Here is an 18,966-nt window from a genome sequence, read left to right on the forward strand (position 1 = left end):
CCTCTTAAACAAGATGATTCACAGTGAGAGAGCAACAATTTGTTCAGTCCTAGCAACTAAGTTGAAAATCTGTCATCACGGAAGCACTAGTTATGAACATGCCACAATGAAGAAATAACATGTTATTACAAAGCAAGACAAATGTGGGATTATCAGAATTCTCATTAAAACACCAAACAGTTAAAAAAGAAAAAGAGTTAAAAAGAAGCTTTTATCCATAAAAATTCCATCATTAGTTCCTAACTGTGATGATATTGCTATTATACTTTTGTTATAAGTAGTTTCAGTTGGCACACATCTTTGCAGTCAAACAGCTTATTAAATAAAATATCACAGTTCATATTTCTTCTAGCACACATTCTTCTGGATAGATATTTCTTTTAAAAAATATTCTAATTCCATTCAAATACAAGACTCGTCATAATAATCTAAATGATAAAATACCGTATTAGGAATTAAAAATAACCCTTTTTGTTTGTAAATTCAATCAAAAAATCCCGGTGAATTTTTGAATGTATACTGTAACATTTAGTCTATGTGTTTTCCAAGAAAAAAGATTAAACCCAGTACTATTTTCCATCCTCTTCAACTTCCTTGCTTTAGGTTTTCAAACGGAGACAATTACATCCAGATAAAGTCTGTCATAGGATTCCCTGAAGCATAAGATGAGTAGAAGGCTTAGTAAGCAGGAACCTGGGAGGCACCAGTTAAACCAAGAAAATTCTATAGAAGGAAAAAGAAATAGTTTACTTATTTCTGTAACGCTGTACTTCACTTTAATAAAGCAGTAATTCTAAAAACAGGCTCACAATCTAGACTCCACAATACTTTTGGAGGGGATGGGGGAATGCTTTTAGCCTCAAAGCTATCTTCAAGTGAAAATCAACCGTCTCAAAATGAGTAGGAACTGGTCTCATCAACAACAGATATTGGGAGAAATCATGACGTTAGTGACTTCTGAAAGCAAGTTCATGAAGTTTGATTGAGCTCGCGAGAAGGTTTTCTTTTACAGCGTGTTTCCCTGGACACAACGTCCTGCCCCACCTGCCACCCCTCTCGATAAAGAGACGGCGGGGAAGGGAAGCAGCTAGGCTGCAGTTGCCATTGGGGTGGGGTGGGATGTGTTGGGCCGCTCGACTGGTGCGAAGAACAGGGAGGGGAGGGCATGTTCCCCCCTTGCCCCCCTCCGGCCTCGCCTCCTCAACTCATTTTGGTTGCGCGGCAAGCAACCAGAAGAAATGGTGGGACTGGCTGAGCATGTGTGTAAGAAGTTGGGGGGGCTTATTGGGGGGGGGCTTATATCATTGCATGCGTTAAAAAGCCCAATTGGGCTTATTATCTGGACATGTCTTATTTTTGGGGAAACACCATATGTTTCTGGAAAAAAACAAAATTGCAAATCAGAACCCAAATTTTAAAACAACAATTCTATAACTGAGCTAAGGGCAATGCAACAATGAAAAGTGAAGAAACACCCACTTGGTTCTCTATTTCTCTAATTCTCTCTACACATCTACAGATCTAAAAACCCTTCAAGTATTATGGTTTAGGTCAATCCCATATCTACAGGCTAAGTATAAAACACAATGTATTTTCTTTAAAATCTCCATGTTAAAGAGGAAATATGTAATAAACCATTCCTACCAGAGACAATTATATATCTTAATGAATGGCTAATAACTGTATTATTGCTTTTATTAAAAAAAAACCCACTCAGGGAGCATTATAGCAATAAAACTAAAGATAAAAAAGAAAGCATAGCCATAAACTTTAATACAATTAAAGTCAAAATCAAACTTTATATCAGGATCATTAAGTTTGGAATGCAGTAGCTGAGAACTATGGAGCTGATGAAAAGCTCCCATTGGCATCTCCAAGCAGTTTTTCACAGAGTTTAACACAGTGGTGAAATCCAAATTTTTCTACTACCGGTTCTGTGGGCGTGGTGTGGCTTGGTGGGCATGGCTTGGTGAGCATGGAAGGGAAGGATATTGAAAAGTCTCCATTCCCACTCCACCCTGGGGTCAGCCAGAGGTGGCATTTGCTGGTTCTCCAAACTGCTCAAAATTTCTGCTACCGGTTCTTCAGAACCTGTCAGAACCTGCTGGATTTCACTCCTGGTTTAACAACCCTGACAACAAGAGAGAATATCTGACTGGAAGTTCCCAAACCACTGCAGAAATTGGCCTCCAACAGCCATCCCAGCAGATGCTCACAGGGAAGTATCATGGTTGAAAATAGTTGTATTAGCTGAGCATCTGCTATGCTCTCAAACATATACCCAAATAAATTATCTGAATTTTTTTCGCATCACATTACCACAAGATACAATTAAGTACACACATCTCCAAAATACATCAAATAATAATTGCCACAGCCAAGACAGTACCGTGGAAGTTAATGAGGATATTTTCTAAACTCTCTTTACACTTTTAAAGCTACAAAAGAGTGATTGACTTTCCTGCTCTTGGTTGAGCCAACAAATGATTTGAATGCAAGACAGCCATCTTTATTCTCATTCCAATGACAAACTAACGAGAATTAATAGCTCCAATCCTCTTTGGATTCATAAAATCTTTTTAGCACTTATTATTAAGAACTTGCTAAGGGAAAATTTGGTATTTGGAATTTAAATGAAGTAATTTGATAAGAATATACACAAAACATGAACATACTTTGGTCTTTACAAACTGTTTTGCATATATGTGTGTATGTGCACACACATGCACACACATATATGTAATAATATAACACACACACACACACACACACACAAATAGAGCTTTGAAACACTTTTTGCTACATTGGGAAATTGACGAAAGAGACAATTTATAGGAAGGAAATAATTACATTGTTTCTTCCCTCCACAGGGAATTAAATTATTGAAGCATGAGACTGGATTAGTTTTATCACAGGTTTAGATTGCCAGCTACAAATGTGATTTGTAGCAATAATATTGCACTGATCTTTGTTAAAAATATGTACATTTAATAATAATCTCCAGTGTTTATTTTAAAGTCACACCACTATTCCAATTTCAAAGGAATGCTTCCACAAAGATGTCATTCTCTGATTGACAACCAGTTAGAGAAACACTTAGATGGCCCAGCTTCAACATCATTAGCATTAGTAGAAGAGATATATGCAGTCTATCTTGGTGAATGACACTCCGAATGAAATATATCACACTGGTAAATTTATATGAGCAAGCATTCAAAACACTTCTTACCTCTATGGTAGAAACTAAAGAAAAACAAAAGAACTCCCATGAACATGTTATTTAGGAAGGTAACCACGCCACAGGTAATCCCTTCAGGAACAGGATAGACGGTTTCGACAAAAAGTTCAAAGAAGATGGGGACGCTGCTGTTCAAGAAGACACCCAGCAAAATGCAGGAAGTATAAAGTGTGGCTGCAATGAAAGTACACAAGTTCAGTGATTCTGCAGCACGACTGTGCTATTGTAGTTTTGTAATAATAATAGACTGATATGAACCTTTTTGATCAGATTTTTATAACTTTAAATATGAGACATACATGGGGCTTTCACATAATGGTTTTTTAGTAGGCTAGGAAAAGAGAAGACCAATTTGCCAACCATAATTGTAGATATATGCAGATTTCCTGCTAGCAATAGAAATACAATAATTAGTACATTTGAGCCAGTATGCCACAAGTGCAATCTAAGTCTAGTTTTATACCATGCACATGTGTGTATTCTAGGCAAGCCAGGATCTCTACTCTTGAGATTATTTCGCTAGCCAACATACAACTGTCCATATCCCACCATGCTTAAGCTACTTATTGACATTGTGAAAAAAGGGTTTAGAATCGAGAATAGGTGCTACATGAATACAGATTGACAATGAATATGTGTGACCAGTGCATGAAATAAATAGAAGCGGTTTGGTCATACAAATTTAGAGGAAGGGTAAGACCAAGGAAGTCATGGCTGGATGAAGTTACAAACCTGTCAAAAAGAGAAACAATACCTTAAAGGTCAATACATGAGGCAATACATCAATGTGGTAGAAGCAAAGGTGATTTAGAAGGATAAAAAGTTACAGAGAGGTGTATTGTAGGATGCAAACCAGATTTAGCTGTATTTTCTGTGTGGTTCTTATAGGGTATCATTAATTTTGTTTTCTCGCAACTTATTAGTGCACCCATGCTATGCACAGTGTGGTTTATGAAAAAAAGAAAATAGCTTGAGTCATACAGTAAATGCGTGTGTGATTTTGGTGTGTGTGTCTTAGCTATATTACTTGAGTGTGTATAAATTTGATCCAAATGCATTTGATCCAAAGATGTGCAATGTTATATTGTACAATCATAGCTACCTGAAGGACAGAAGGCATGTTACTATGTTCACATAACATATAACCGAGTAATCCAGCTGTAAAGGGAAAAAAAACCTGGAATTTCTGAATCTATTGTTTGTAATTGAGCAGAAGAATTAAGACATCATTTTTATTTCTCCTTGTAATGGGCAGATGTCATCCTGTCGTTTGTATATGCTTACTTAATGAGCAGAGAACTTACTGGTCGACTAATTAGTGGGACTAATAAGACCCAATTGAAAATATCTGTAGGCTCTTGTATAAATCATCTATGCATATAGTTGTGTACATATTCTCAGAATTACTCTGACATCATTTAGAACTCAATTATTGCAAATACATAACAACAATAAATGAGCTGTTACATGGACAGACCTGCAAATGTTTTTGCTCTCTTGAGTAAATATGCCTCTGATAGGCATTGGCTAGCTTAAGCTTCTTGTTCAGAACAGTACAAAACTACATGAATATCATCTAATAATAATAATTTCCCAATTTAGTAATATAATTCATTCTCAGGTTTCTAAATCTCAAGAGGCCTCATTTTCCCACGAGTGAACATTCTAGTAGTGTTTAATTGAAAGAGCCCAATGTAATATTTTTCTACAGACTCTTCTTGTACCAGAATAATATATAAATTGCAGCAATGGCTCTGGTGAGATAAAGCTAGATCATCTAAAGCAAAACAAAGCCAAGGAATTCAACAAATGTTTTGTTTTTGTTTTTTTTATTTGATTTATATGCCGCCCTTCTCCGGAGACTCAGGGCGGCTTACAATGCGTTAAGCAATAGCCTTCATTCTTTTGTATATTTTATACAAAGTCAGCTTATTGCCCCCATAAACTGGGTCCTCATTTCACCTACCTTAGAAAGGATGGAAGGCTGAGTCAACCTTGAGCCTTGGAGAGATTCGAACCAGCAGAAATTGCAGGCAGCTGTGTTAATAACAGGGTGCACTAAACCCCTGTACTATCAAGGCTCTTAATGTGGTCTCATATGGAGCAAAATAAATTTCTTGATGGTCCAAAACAAAAATCTTACCTCCTGGGCTTTATAAGTTATTAAGAAGAATAGTTATCCTTTTCCTCGTCCTACTAATGTTATTGGATGGATATAAACAATAATGGTATCCTATCCCAAACACCATGGGCCTGCTTTACACTTAGCTAATGTGCAGGCTCATTTGCATACAGAAAGATTTTACTGTTTAAAGAATTAGGTCCAAGAGTCTGGACTGTAAATCCTTAAACTGAAGCTATTATTATAACAAAGTGTAGCTTATTTCTTAAATGTAAACATCTCTGTTTATTTAACTGCAGATAAACAAACAAACAGAAGCTACCATTCTACAACCAATCGTTTATTACTCTTTCACGCTTTAAACACCAAAGATTGGTTCTAGTTTGGGCATTACGGTCAAACAAAATTTTAATTTTGTTCCTAGTTCCTAGTTCCTTATTTGCACTAACAAGAATACTTAAAATTTGTGTAGATATTCCCAGAATATGTTTCTGGTTTGATAGAAGCGATGGTGGATTCTTCAGATTTTTCTATCATACAATTCCAAACAAACTAAAAAAAAAGTGATCAAGGATGCAGAATGTTATTTGAAAGTGTTCAAGTCAACTGTAAGTTATGCTATGCTTATAGTAGTTTCCTTCCCATAAATATTGCCACATATAAAATGACCATTAGGTTACATAGAATACAGTGTCTAGACTGGGAGTGAACTTGGCCATTAACAACAAAGTTTAATTCCTCTGCCGCTTTTTTTTTTAAGTTGTGTTCTTTCATACAGTAGCTAGAAATAAAATTTCTTGTGTTGCTAGATGACACATTTGCTTGAAGAGTCGAAGAGGAAAAAGAAAATATTTGCTTTCTAATAAATCTGGCCTTCGAAGACAATATACATGTTCCAGTGGAAAAAAACCAACAGATTTAAATCCAAAAGCTTTTTCGGGATAGGGAAAGGCTAGGCTGCAAAGTTACAATGATGTTTCTATCATGGCAAATATAAACCAGAAAACAAATGTTTAACATTTCATTTTTGCTGTGGAAACTTTGTGTCTAGCATGTCCTAATGTAATTAGACAGTTAAGGCAGAGGGCTTTTTATAATTGAAGGCTAGTCTCAAGTCTCCTCAGTTTCAAATTCTAATACAGTGATGGCTAACCTTTTCTGGACCAAGCACCCAAAGCGCGCAAGCATGTGTGCGAATGCGTGTGTGCCCGAACCCCCATAATGCAATGTGCATGCTGGCCCTGTGCATACGGCCAGTGCACGCATGCATGCCCCCCCCGCACATGCCCCGTACCCTGCGCATGCGCGGCAGAGACCTGACAGCCAGCTGGCTGGCGGGAAGCATCTGTGCATGCGTAACGGAGCTGAACTGGGGCAACGGCTCGTGTGCCCACAGAGAGGGAGCTGCGTGCCATCTGTGGCATGCGTGCCATTGGTTCGCTATCACAGTCCTAATAAACAAGAAGTCTTGAATGGTATGCCAAATTAGTGCTAGTGGAATATTTTGCCATTGTACTAACCTACTGATTAAAATGGCATTGTTAAATGAGCTAGGGAAAAAAGATGTCAACTAAAAGGATTTCAACAATCTGGTCCAATCCCCTTTTTCCTGTCCATTTATGTAGTTAATCCTGACTACCACCATATGCACACACAGAAATAAGAAACACAGACAAACACACAGACAAAATCCCGACACCTATCCTGGTAATATCTTTACCCTCATGAAATCTTAAGCAAAAGCTGAATAATATTGAATAATATTGTCTCTTCGAGAGTGGCACACAGATCCCTATTCACTAATATGTTATGATTTATGAAAAACAGAGATTAGAAGCATAGGAGATAAGGCACAGCAATTTTTCTTTTTAACATGTGCTTGATTTTTTTTTTTCCAGGAAGAAAACATTAAAAAAAACCCACCATGACATGCCGAGAAAAACAATCTGGAAAACAAATCGCATGGACGAATAATAGAAGAAAATAAGCTAGCTTTTATATGCATTGTGGCTTTATGTTATCCTTTTGTCTTCTGTAACCAAGTCCAATATTTTTTTTACTGAGAAATCATTAGCAGAGCTAATAGGTTTTTCAGTAATCAATTTATGGAAGCAGTCTATTAAGAGCAATGATAGCAACCGATTAGTTCTAACATTTATTTCAATACTGTTCCTTGAAGTATCTGGGTATTGTAGGGAAAAAGAATTGAATACACTGACATAGGTATAATACGGACGTGATTTAAGAAAGCCACAATTTCTCACCTTTAACCTTTATTTCATTAACGCCTGCCGCAGGGCCTTCTGTGTTCTATATTGTATTGCACCCTCCTCCAAATACATTGTACTGCAACTGCCATCTTCCCCATGCAACATAAGCAATGGTACCAGATTGGGGAAAGCTATAAGGTTGTGTATTCCTGCTCTACCAGGGCTAAAGATTCAGAAACCTTCAATTTAACAAAAGTGTAGTTTGTTTGTTTGTTTGTTTATTAAGTTCATATTTCACTGTGGTATTTCGCCGGGTATTTCACTGTGCACTCAAGACCCTGTTGTTCCACCAGGCTGGGCTATCAACATAATAATTTTAAATTGGGTGTTTTAAATTTCTGGGTTTTAAATTGAGCCGAATTATTTAATAATTTTAAATTATTTTAATTGATGTTTGTCTTGTGCTCTTAATAGGCTGTACACCGCCCTGAGTCCTTCGGGAGAAGGGCGGTATAGAAATAAAATTCTTCTTATTCTTCTTATTCTTATATAGCTGCCCATCTCACAAAAAGTGACTCCAGGGGACATACAACAATAAATATATTTTTTTAAAAATAGTCATTATTAAAAATATAAAAATCATTATTAAATTATAACAACCGGGAGGCATAGGAGAGCCTGAATATTAACCACAATGCTGGAGCCATCTTACAATGTCTCTGGTTTCCTCTGTCCACTGGTGCCATCATGTCCCATGATGACATAGCCAGGCCTTGAGGGACTTCCCTGGAAAGTAGTTATTTACATAAGTTATTTCCCCTATTTGGGGAAAAATGGGAGTTTACTCCGTTCAAGTAATGGTAAATTACTTGGGGGTGCAAACAGATCTAAATGTACATCCTTCTCACAACATCCAAAAAGGCCAGGTGTGCCAGAGTGAGGACAGGATGTCACAGCCTTCGTCACCCACAGCAACTTGCAGAAATGGGAACTTCAGCTCCCAGAACTAATAGCAACTGCTATGCTATGTGGTGAAGTTGGCGGTTACATTTGGAACTTGACTTGTTGTTCCTTATTCAACCAGCTCTTGAGAAAAGTTATTCTGGAGCAAGCAGGCCAATAGGAAAGTTCAAGTTATAAAATTTTGCCTTCTTAGAACTCAGTACTATTTTAGCTTTGCTATACCAGTAAGAGCCAAGAGATGATTCACGAGTTACTCTTCTGAAGTCTGATTGCTGCTTGAAATTGCTGTGTGTATTAGCCTTCTGCCTATGGCCAGCTGGCTGCCACCTGGTGCAGAATTTATTACTGCTTTTTATAATGGGATGAGGGAAAGGCGGAGGAGGCTGAACTGAAGAAAAGGATTTGCCTCCATAACAATTGAATCCATGAGCTTAAGGGAAGCAGGATATCCTTCATAATTCTCAGCAGAACTGAGAAAACGAAAATGATTCTATAGTCATTGTAAATTGAAATGACAGGCATTAGGAACTCATAACAAGGCACAATCCATTCAGAAGTTTTTCTAGCTATCAGTAGTTATAAATATATCTTGGGATTCAAAGAAGTTTCCCCCCTAATATATCTAAATAAGGACAGCAAGTACTTAAATATATCCAGATAAAACAAATGAAATGTAAAATACCCATAGCATCTGCTTTTATTTAGTAATTCTATTATTTTCTCATTTTTATGTGCATGGATGAATATTTATGCAATAATACTGAGCAAAACTAAGCACAATTTCTGTCAATATTTATTAGCAAGAAAAGCCTTCTTCTTTTGATAAATCCCAGCGACTGCTTTAAAAGAAAGGACACTCGTTCAGGCAGCACTACAAAATACAGAATAATAGAGTTGGAAGGGACCTTGTAGGTCTTCTAGTCCAACCCCCTGATCAAGAACTATCCTGACTCTAAATGAGGTTTATTTGTTCTAAAATATACTACTAAAATTCTCATTGCAGTGACTTTTAATTGGGTGAAACGGTGCATCCTTGGGCACCAATTTTTGAATCAAGGCTAAAACCTATGAAAAACGGTTACAAGAACTGGGCATGGCTAGTCTAGTGAAGAGAAGGAGCAGAGGTGACATGATAGCAGTGTTCCAATATCGGAGGAGCTGTCACCGAGAAGAGGGGGACAACCTATATTCCAAAGCACCCGAAAGCCAGACAAGGAATAATGGATGGAAACTGATCAAGGAGAGATTCAACCTAGAAATAAGGAGACATTTTCTGACAGTAAGAACAATCAACCAATGGAACAAGCTTGCCTACAGAAGGTGTGGGTGCTTCATCACTGAAGGCTTTCAAGAAGAGACTGGACAGCCGTTTGTCAGAAATGGTATAGAATCTCCTACTTAAGCAGCGGGTTGGACTAGAGGACCTACAAGATCCCTTACAACTCTGTTATTCTAAGGCACCTCAAATTGCCTAATGTACTATGAGTCTGGGACCCACATTCCAGTGGAAATGAAATTTGGAAAAGTTATGGCTGCTCCAGGCTAGATGGGCCGCCTCTGCAGTCACATGGTCTTTATTTTGAACATTCCGTGACAGATTCCCAGCCAATCTCACAATTCTCTGTTCCCTCCCCCACCCAGGAGCAGGGAATTGACATCATTTGACAGCTTCCTATAACTCAATGGAGAAGCCAGCAGGTATTCTGAGGTGAGAAGAGCATAACACAACATTGTGGTAAAATAAACAAATAAGTAAAAATAAGACAAAATATTGCCAGCATAATCATGCCGTGTGGAAAGAGAGAGGACTTATCGTGATCATGTGATGACATCAAACAATATTGGGATGTGGTAAAGAAGAGGAGAGATGAAGAGATGAAGGAGAAAAGGGAAGAACACTAATTACTGTTCCTCAACATAACCATACCCATTTTCAACAGCAAGACCTCAACAGAGAAAGATCAAGGCAAAATGCATGATTTGTAAGATGTAATATTTCTGGTGGTGTTGGTCAAAATCTGCCTTCACTGTTTCCATCCCTATTCCCTGGAAAAACGACCAAATTCTGCTGTATGAAGGGAAAAGTCAGGGTAGGCAAATTGCAACCGCTACCTAATGAACTCCTCAATTTATATAGCAATGATGAACCTATTGCAAATCAATTCAGAAAGAACAACAGGTGGTCCTCGACTTACAATCATTTTTCAGACTTATGACTATTGCAGCATCCCCATGGCCACATGATCAAAATTCAAATGCTTGGCAACTGATTCATATTTATGGTGGTTGCATAATGAATCCAGATCATGTGATCATCTTTTGTGACTTTCTGACAAGCAAAGTCAATAGGGAAGCCAGACTTTACTTAGCAATTGATTTAGTAACTTAAAACAGCAGTGATTCACTTAACAACTGTGGCAAAAAAAGTCATAAAATGGGATATAACTCACTTAACAACTGTCTCACTTAGCAATAGAAATGTTGGGCTCTACTGTGGTCATAAGTTGAGGACTACATGTACAACTGTCACTTTCAAATGAAATCCTTTGATGCTAAAGAAATCCTTCCAACAAGGAACAGATGGAATCCTTCTATGATTATTCAAAAACCAATCCATCATCACGTCAGATATTTAATGCCAGACTCCAACCAGCAAATCAAATATATTCAAATTTACTTCATGGATTCTCAAAACAGCATAGAATTGGCAATGGGCATACATCACAATGAAGGGATTCAACAGGATATTGCTGAATTATTGGAGAAACTACAATGAAACTTGTACATTACGTCCCTTCAACCTGCAAAAGAACAAATTGAAGACATCCCAGAAACTTCCATTGTCATTAATCCTGATTGAAGACCAACATTTGAACATGAGAGAAAATTTAATGCACAAATGAAGTAAGTTGCCGTCATTATATAACCCTGAAACTGAACCAACATCATAGCACATTATGTGGAAAGAATGAGGAGACGGTTTGCAAATAATTTCAAAGTCCATCGCTCCTACAACATACTTTTCAATACATACTTTTCTTTCTTCGGACTGGCATCATCAGCTCCAAATAATGAACAACAAGAAAGTAATGGCAATGCATTAGTGTGTCTATCGAATAATGAACCATGAGAATGAGTTTAATAACCTTCTAAGAGTGGGATGTCTATTCCAGCAATATGTGGTTGATATGGGTGCTAAAACTAAAGGCAAGAGGCCTTTATACCAATCTGCCTATGGTCATTCTGTTTCTCTGTTAGGATAAGGAAATATCTCTGAAAGAATGACCGAATAGGGCATGGTTTGCTGATGTGATATAAAATTAGCTACATAAAGTTGTTGTGTCATTTTGATGCTCCACCTGACTAGAATTACCTGAGTAAATAAAGAAGCATATCTCTTAAATGACTGTCTCCAGTTCACTATATGATTAGGAAGGCACACCAATTGGACTGTATTGAAAGACTAATATTGAGCATACAGCAGAAGAAAGACAGAGTGGGGCTCTCAGAAGAGGTGGTAGTAGACAAGGATGCATGTAGAAGTAGAGAGGCCAGATAGGTGGTTCAGATGGGTGTGGAGTGGTTCATTCCTAGTATTGTCTTGATAAAAAGGTCTTCATACTTTAGTGAGAACTTAGCAGAAGAAAAGGAGGAGAGAAAAATCACAGCAGAAGCAGGATCAAATTGGGCAAACATTTTCATAATTATAGGAAGAACAGCAGGAATTTTAAAAGATGGATTGTGATCGTAGAAATGCTCTTAGTTTGATCAATCATGGCTAAGTGGCAGACTTGACTAGAACTGTGATTTTCAGTTTCATTATCAACATCTTTTAGAAAATTCCTCATGTTTCTTAGAAGAAAGCAGAATATTTAATTTGAGAAATATGACCCTATGGAATATGTATCATTAACATAGTGATGTATCATTAACATAGTAACAATATCTAAAATAGTTCCATGCAATATTGCAAAAGTAAAATATGCCACAAAAACAAGGAATTTCACAGGAATATTGGAGTAGGAAGATCAACATTGTAAAAGTATATTTTATCTACACTAGGCAGTTTGCTTTATTTAAACATTGTGGGATGCCTCAGCAGGTACTAGCACTTAGCTAACTTTGAGTAAGCAGGGTAGACCCTAGTTAATATTTGGATGGACTCCAAATTATGGACTCAATAGACTAATTTTTTTGAAAAATGTGGATGAAGAGAATGACAATACTTGGAACTCTGCCTGAAAAACCTACAAGGGATGCAGTTACCAGTAACAAAGTTCATCTCAGTGGTGTATTTATCCTTAATTACTTTGCATAGTCAGCCCTAAATGCCAGCTAAAAGCCAACTTAGTTATTACTGATTTGACCTAACTTCACACAATTTGGCAAATAGCAACATGATTAATCCATATCCATTGACTGAAAATACAAAATATTCTTCTGCAATTGTAAAGAGACACATAAATGGTCACAGTGTTTCCATCTGAACAAATAAAAAAAAATGGCTCCCCTTCTAACATGAACCCAGAATGCTTTTATTTTAATGTTACCTCAGCTTTGATTTCTTAAAAAAGAATCTTACATTCTTGTGCCCCAGGCATTGTGTGCTGCCTTATTTCAAACTTCCCCTACTTTAATTGGGAGAAAAATGATATCCTAAAACTTAATTATCGTTAAAAAAAAGTTCTACCATATCAATTCCAATGTGTCTCAGAATAGCACAAATAAATTTTGGAGAAAGCATTTAGCTTTCTAACTCTAACTCTAACTCTAACTCTAACTCTAACTCTAACTCTAACCCTAATTCTAACCACTTGGCTGCATTTGGGCACGCTGTAAAATCTGTGAAACTGACAGGTGTTGTCGATATTGCTAGCAAGGAATATTACAAATGGACAATTAAAGCTGGTGACTTATTTTGTTCTTTTCTTCCCTTATCAAAGCTGCAGCAGAGATCAGTGTCAATAGGCCCATTTGAAGATGATCAGGCAAAGTAAATATGAATCTTGTTTAAAAACATATTAAGAGACAGATTAACTTTCCCAAATGAAAGAATACAATGCGTACAAAAGGAAAAACGATGTTGAAATGGGACAGGGCAAAAAGTTTATCTTGCAAAGGGCCACAAAAGTATGTACAATTTTATGCTAATATGAAAAAGATGTTGGCTGAAATGATTTAAAAGAGACAATAGATGAAAAAAAGGTATATAACAGAGTGATTGCTGGGAAGAGATTGAGAACATAATCTGCATACAATAATGAGGTTAAGAAAAGCAAAGAATGATTAAAATTAAGAGATAGGAAGAATGCAGAGCCACTTTTATGGAAATAAAGGATTGTTTTGGAAGTGGGCAAGAAGGGCTAAAGAATTTCCAAATTGAGGTTAAGAATAAAAGTGATAAAATGATTTGAGATGAAATCTAAGTGAAGAAATGCAGGACTGAGTACTATACTTTACAGATATTATGGGAATGACAGGAACAGTTTGAAGAGTGAAATTGAAATAAATACTGTAAATACTTCTGTTTTAGAAAAAAGAATGAAAAATCAAACACTGTTAAGAATGTTGGAAAATACTAAGGCTGGCCAGTGTTGATGATGTAATTATAAAAATATTTATATAAAGGTATGATTATAGATTTGATTTGTTTATGAAATGATTGTGTGACTTATTTAATGGTTAGGAAGACTATATTCATGCCTGATGATGGAAGGAATGCCGCTACTGTTCCCTTAAAATATGTACAAAAAAATGAGGGAGTAGTGGGTTAGTGTGTGAAATGTACTTGGGAAAGCTTTTGGCAGATTTTTGACTGTAAGGTCACAGAGGTGGCAGTGAATAAAATTTGTGAAGTGCTGCAAATCTATACTGGGAAGGAGGTGTGCAGACCAGATTTTACTCTTCAGGAAATAATGGAAAATTATATGAAAGTGATAAAGTTAGCTTACAGCATGTTTGCTAATTTAGAGCAGATGCAGAATAAATTGGATGCTTGATGTACAAAACCTTTGCACCAATATGGAGTTGAAAGTTGGGTTATTCAGTGTAATAAGTGTGGTGTACAAAAAATAAAGCATGAGAATCAATGGTATGCTTAGCAAATGGTTCAACAATGGCAAGGAGGCAAAGCAAAGATCTGTTTTGTCCCCTTAGCTGTTAACTACACAAGGAATGCCTGTGGTAATGGTAGAGACTTTTCGGTTAGGACATGAATAATATATTTTTTTGCAATTTTTGTTAAGTTGATGCCTAAGACACAAATCATTTACAATGAATGTTCAACTGCATTCTGAAACAATATGGATCTGAACATTTATTTATTTCATTTACATCCCATCTCAACCTTGCAGCTCTCAGCAGCTGATATTTATTTTATTTTATTAATAAAATCTATAGCATCCCATATGGTGGGTGGACACCATCAAAACTGACACCAGCCAGATCATAGAAAAATCAATGCAAGATCAGAAGATGTGGAGAGACCTGGCCCATGGAATCATCAAGAGTCAGGTACAACTGAATGGATAACATCATTATTATCATCATCATCATTGCAGCCCCATCTTATAACTAACTCTGGGAAGCTCCTTGGACATATCACATATATCCAAAAAATTAAAATACCCACGATATAATTAAAGCAATGAAAATAAACTGCTTCAAGAAATTGGCAACCAAATTAATGACCCTTTTGTTAAAAATAACAAAAATAGAAAAGCGGAAAAGGAAAAATAGGCTAAGCATCATCGGAACACTTTTCTCTGGAAAACCCAAAAATGTGCTTTTTTCAAAAGGCAACTGGAACTTTGTTTTTCCTTGAAGACATTTCGTTTCTCATCCAAGAAGCTTCTTCAGTTCTGAACTGAACTGAACAGAAATGAAGAAGCTTTTTGGGATGAGAAGTCTTCAAGTTGTCTTTTGAAAAAAGCACCTGTGGGACAACCATGACTGGACGACTGAGAATCTCCATAGACATTTCTCTGGAAAAGCTTAACAGAAAGCCACGAGGAAGGCCAGCCATAAGAAGTCCATTTTGGAACACCAAAGCAGCCATAGAACTTCAGTACCTACTCACTTTGGCCTCCTCCTGAAAGTGTGAGACCATGAGGAGTTTCCCCCTCTGTGATCTAGTAAGTTGCAGGTACCAAACAACAAAAAGGTTTTGTAGACTAAAAGCAACACTTTAAATTGTAACCAGAACTGAGTCAGCATCTAATGCAGAGTCTACAGCATGGATGTTAGAAGCACCCAGCTTTGAGTATCAGTTGATCCACAGAATACTGTGTTCTGGACCAGATATAATTTGTAAATAATCCTCAAAGGTAGCCCTGTGTAAAACACATTATGGTAGTAGTCTATTTGCACAATAACAAGGACATGAGTTCTGTAGCCAGGTCCTCCTGCATCAAGTAAGGCTGCAATTGGAATACCAGCTGAATTTGGATAAAGGCTCCTCCAGCCAGGGCTTCTACCTGCTGTTCAAGCAGGAGGCTTGAGTCAAAGCCCTTCCTCCCAAACCCCCAGTCACAAATCTGCTTTCACATCTAGTGCTTGCCTGCCAGAGATAACACTGTTGCCAATGAAGAACTCTGATGTATAAACAGCAATTCCATCTTGTTTAAAATAAACTTCAGCCTGTTCTGTCTAATTCCGATCTTTAGAACCACCAGACCCTGGGATAGATCTTGGACAGCATCTCCCTTATATCCATGAGCAGCGAGGTATAATTGGATATCATTAGCAAATCTTTGATACTGCACCCCAAACTGTCAGTTGATCTCCCAATGCCCAGGAAGCTGACTAAAGGAAACTTCCTTGCCTACTACCTTGGAACAGAGAAGAATCCCAAATAAAATACAGAAGTTCAAGGAGGCTATATTTGACCAGAGAAACAATGATTAGGAGCTATATATAACTGGTAAAAAAAAAAAAAACAGAACATATAAATTTGTGTACCTTGGTAGAATGTTAACTAAAGATGTGAACATGAATGAAGAAAATTTAAGAGGTCAAATACTGGTAAGAATGTATATAGCCTGCAATCTATTGTGAGGAATAAAAGTTTGTCAAAAAGCAAATATTGCTTAGTATAAGAATGTACTTCTGCTGCCTTAATAACATAGAAGTGAATGTTAAGTATTCCAGGAGAAACATAAAAGGGAGCTGAATGAAGGGTAAGTGGTTTGTTTAAGAAGTGTGTGATGAGAGAAGTGGAGATTGAGTCTATGGGTGATAAATGAATGTGGACTGCAAACAAAAATGAGTGACCAATGTAAAAGAAGTATACTGAAATAGTTTGATCAATGAGGCTACAATTGCAAAGCAAATATGTGAAGCAAGAATGGATGGCTAAATGGAAGGGAAAGACCAAGAAAGACATAATTATAAGAAGGGGGGAGGGGGAGGAGAGAGAGAGAAAGAAAGAAAGAGAAGCCTGAAACACAAGTGGTACTATATATTTGTAAGGAAAGAATGATATGGAGAGATAATGTAGCAAGTGGTGCAGATTTAAACAAGATTTAGTTAATTTCCTTTTCTTTTCTCTGATTTCCTCCCTTTAATTTCTTTTGACTGGTATTTCACCCTATATGATTTGCAACATACTAGAAATCATGATGAGCATGTATCTATATATATTTTTTAAAAAAACTATTTCCTCAAAAGATAAGAACAGCATTAAGTAAAAAATTAAGAAGGTGAATTTCACTGATTTTCAAAAGATGAATGCAACTGAATTCTAATGAATCCTTCCAATATATCAAAATAGAGCTAGAACAGTTAAGAAACAAGTGCTACTTGCTATATCAAATTTGGAAGGTTTCTTGTACAATGGTTAGAATGCAATATTGCAGGCAAAACTCTGCTCACTGCCAGGGGTTCAATTCTGACCGGCTTAAGGTTGATTCAGACTTTCAGCCTTCCGAAGTTGGTAAAATGAGGACCCAGATTGTTGGGGGCAATTTGCTGACTCTGTAAACTGCTTAGAGAGGGGTATATATACCATTATGGAGTGGTATATAAGTGCTATTCAGTTGTAAGATTCAAATTTTTTTACTACCTGTTCTGTGGGTGTGGCATGGATTGGTGGGCGTGACTTGATGAGCATGACAGGGGAAGGATACTGTAAAGTCTCCATTCCCTCCCCACTCCAGAGGAAGGTTACTGCAAAATTCCCATTTCCTCTCAATCAGCTGGGACTCGGGAGGCAGACAATACATGGGGTCGGGGCCACTCAGAGGTGGTATTTACCGGTTCTCAGAACTACTCAAAATTTCCGCTATAGAACTGGTCAGAACCTGCTGAATACCACTTCTGGTGCTATTGCTATTGCTATCCTTCAGGTTTATGGTCAACAATTCAATGAATGTACATGAAATGTACAAGAAATAAGAAGAATCTTGCTGGAACTATGGGAGTTTAGTCATGATTGAACTAAAAGGACCTAGAATTGAAGTTTTCTACAAGCACATAAACTCTTGTATCAGTTAGAGACCCAGAAATTTATTGTCTATAGGGAAAATAACCTTTCCTCTTAAGACTATGGAGTTATCCCTCATAGCTACCACAGTCTAGGAAAAAAACAACAATACATTTTGCAGTCTAAAGAGACAATATACACACTCTCACAAATTCCAAACCATCTTTTGGAAATTAAGTCTGAAGTGCAGCAAAACACTCAAGAACAGAAATAGTTTCTTGTTAAACAGCCACCCATTCAGTGACCAATTGAAGTTATCAAGGGGACTTACAACTGTTCTTTGTAGTTGTAGCTGGAACTTAGACCATAATTATACCAGTCGCAGAAACTTGTTGTCATGTGATCGCCATTAATAACTTTCACGGATGGTTTCTAATTAGCAAAGTTAATGGGAAAGCCAGCAGGAAGTTGTAAATGGTATGTGACGTTGCCCTTAACAATTGTGCAGGATTCACTTAATGATGGCCACCAAAACTGCTACAACTGCTCTTGTATGATGGTTGCAATCATGTAACATTGTGCTTTATGACTGTGATGCTTAGCAACAGAGTTGCCAGTCCCAATTACTGTCCTTCAGTGAGAACTACCTGAACAAATAGTCATAGAGAAAAGAGGCCCATTCATCAAATTTAAGCAAGTTGTACAATCAACACATCTAACTGGAAGAGGAGCAGGAAGGAAGGCTTGGTAAGAAGCAAAGAAAATTCAGAAGTGTTGATAAATTGAACTTTTAATCAACCAAGCATGTGTGATTTGTATAAAATATATAGAAGAGCTCTACTCTAGATATAAGGCTTGTGTTAAATATAAAGTTATAATTGAACGAGCAAAGAAAAATTGTTAAGGTTTATTCATTTACATACTACAAATAACTCATAACAGCTTGTTATTTCTGCACATACTTATGTTTCTACATAAGCATCATATATTATACAATCACAAAACACAACAT

The 18,966-nt window shown here is 37.0% G+C and overlaps 1 protein-coding gene across 2 annotated transcripts in view; it reads right to left on the bottom strand.

The window, feature by feature from the left end:
• Positions 1–555: 555 nt before the first annotated feature.
• Positions 556–18,966, bottom strand: part of SLC49A4 (solute carrier family 49 member 4) — an 85,464-nt gene continuing 67,053 nt past the window's right edge. For both annotated transcript variants that reach the window (XM_070957088.1, XM_070957087.1), the window contains 2 exons: positions 3,230–3,412; positions 556–723 (listed from right to left, as the gene is read on the bottom strand). In XM_070957088.1, the coding sequence (XP_070813189.1) occupies positions 608–723; positions 3,230–3,412 (299 nt within the window). In that variant the 3' untranslated portion in view covers positions 556–607. The remainder of the gene's footprint in view (positions 724–3,229; positions 3,413–18,966) is intronic.

This window comes from Pituophis catenifer, unplaced genomic scaffold (assembly GCF_029215685.1).
Source record: "Pituophis catenifer annectens isolate HBS135680 unplaced genomic scaffold, rPitCat1.0.hap2 SCAF_1, whole genome shotgun sequence".
NCBI classification, from domain to species: Eukaryota; Metazoa; Chordata; class Lepidosauria; order Squamata; family Colubridae; genus Pituophis; species Pituophis catenifer.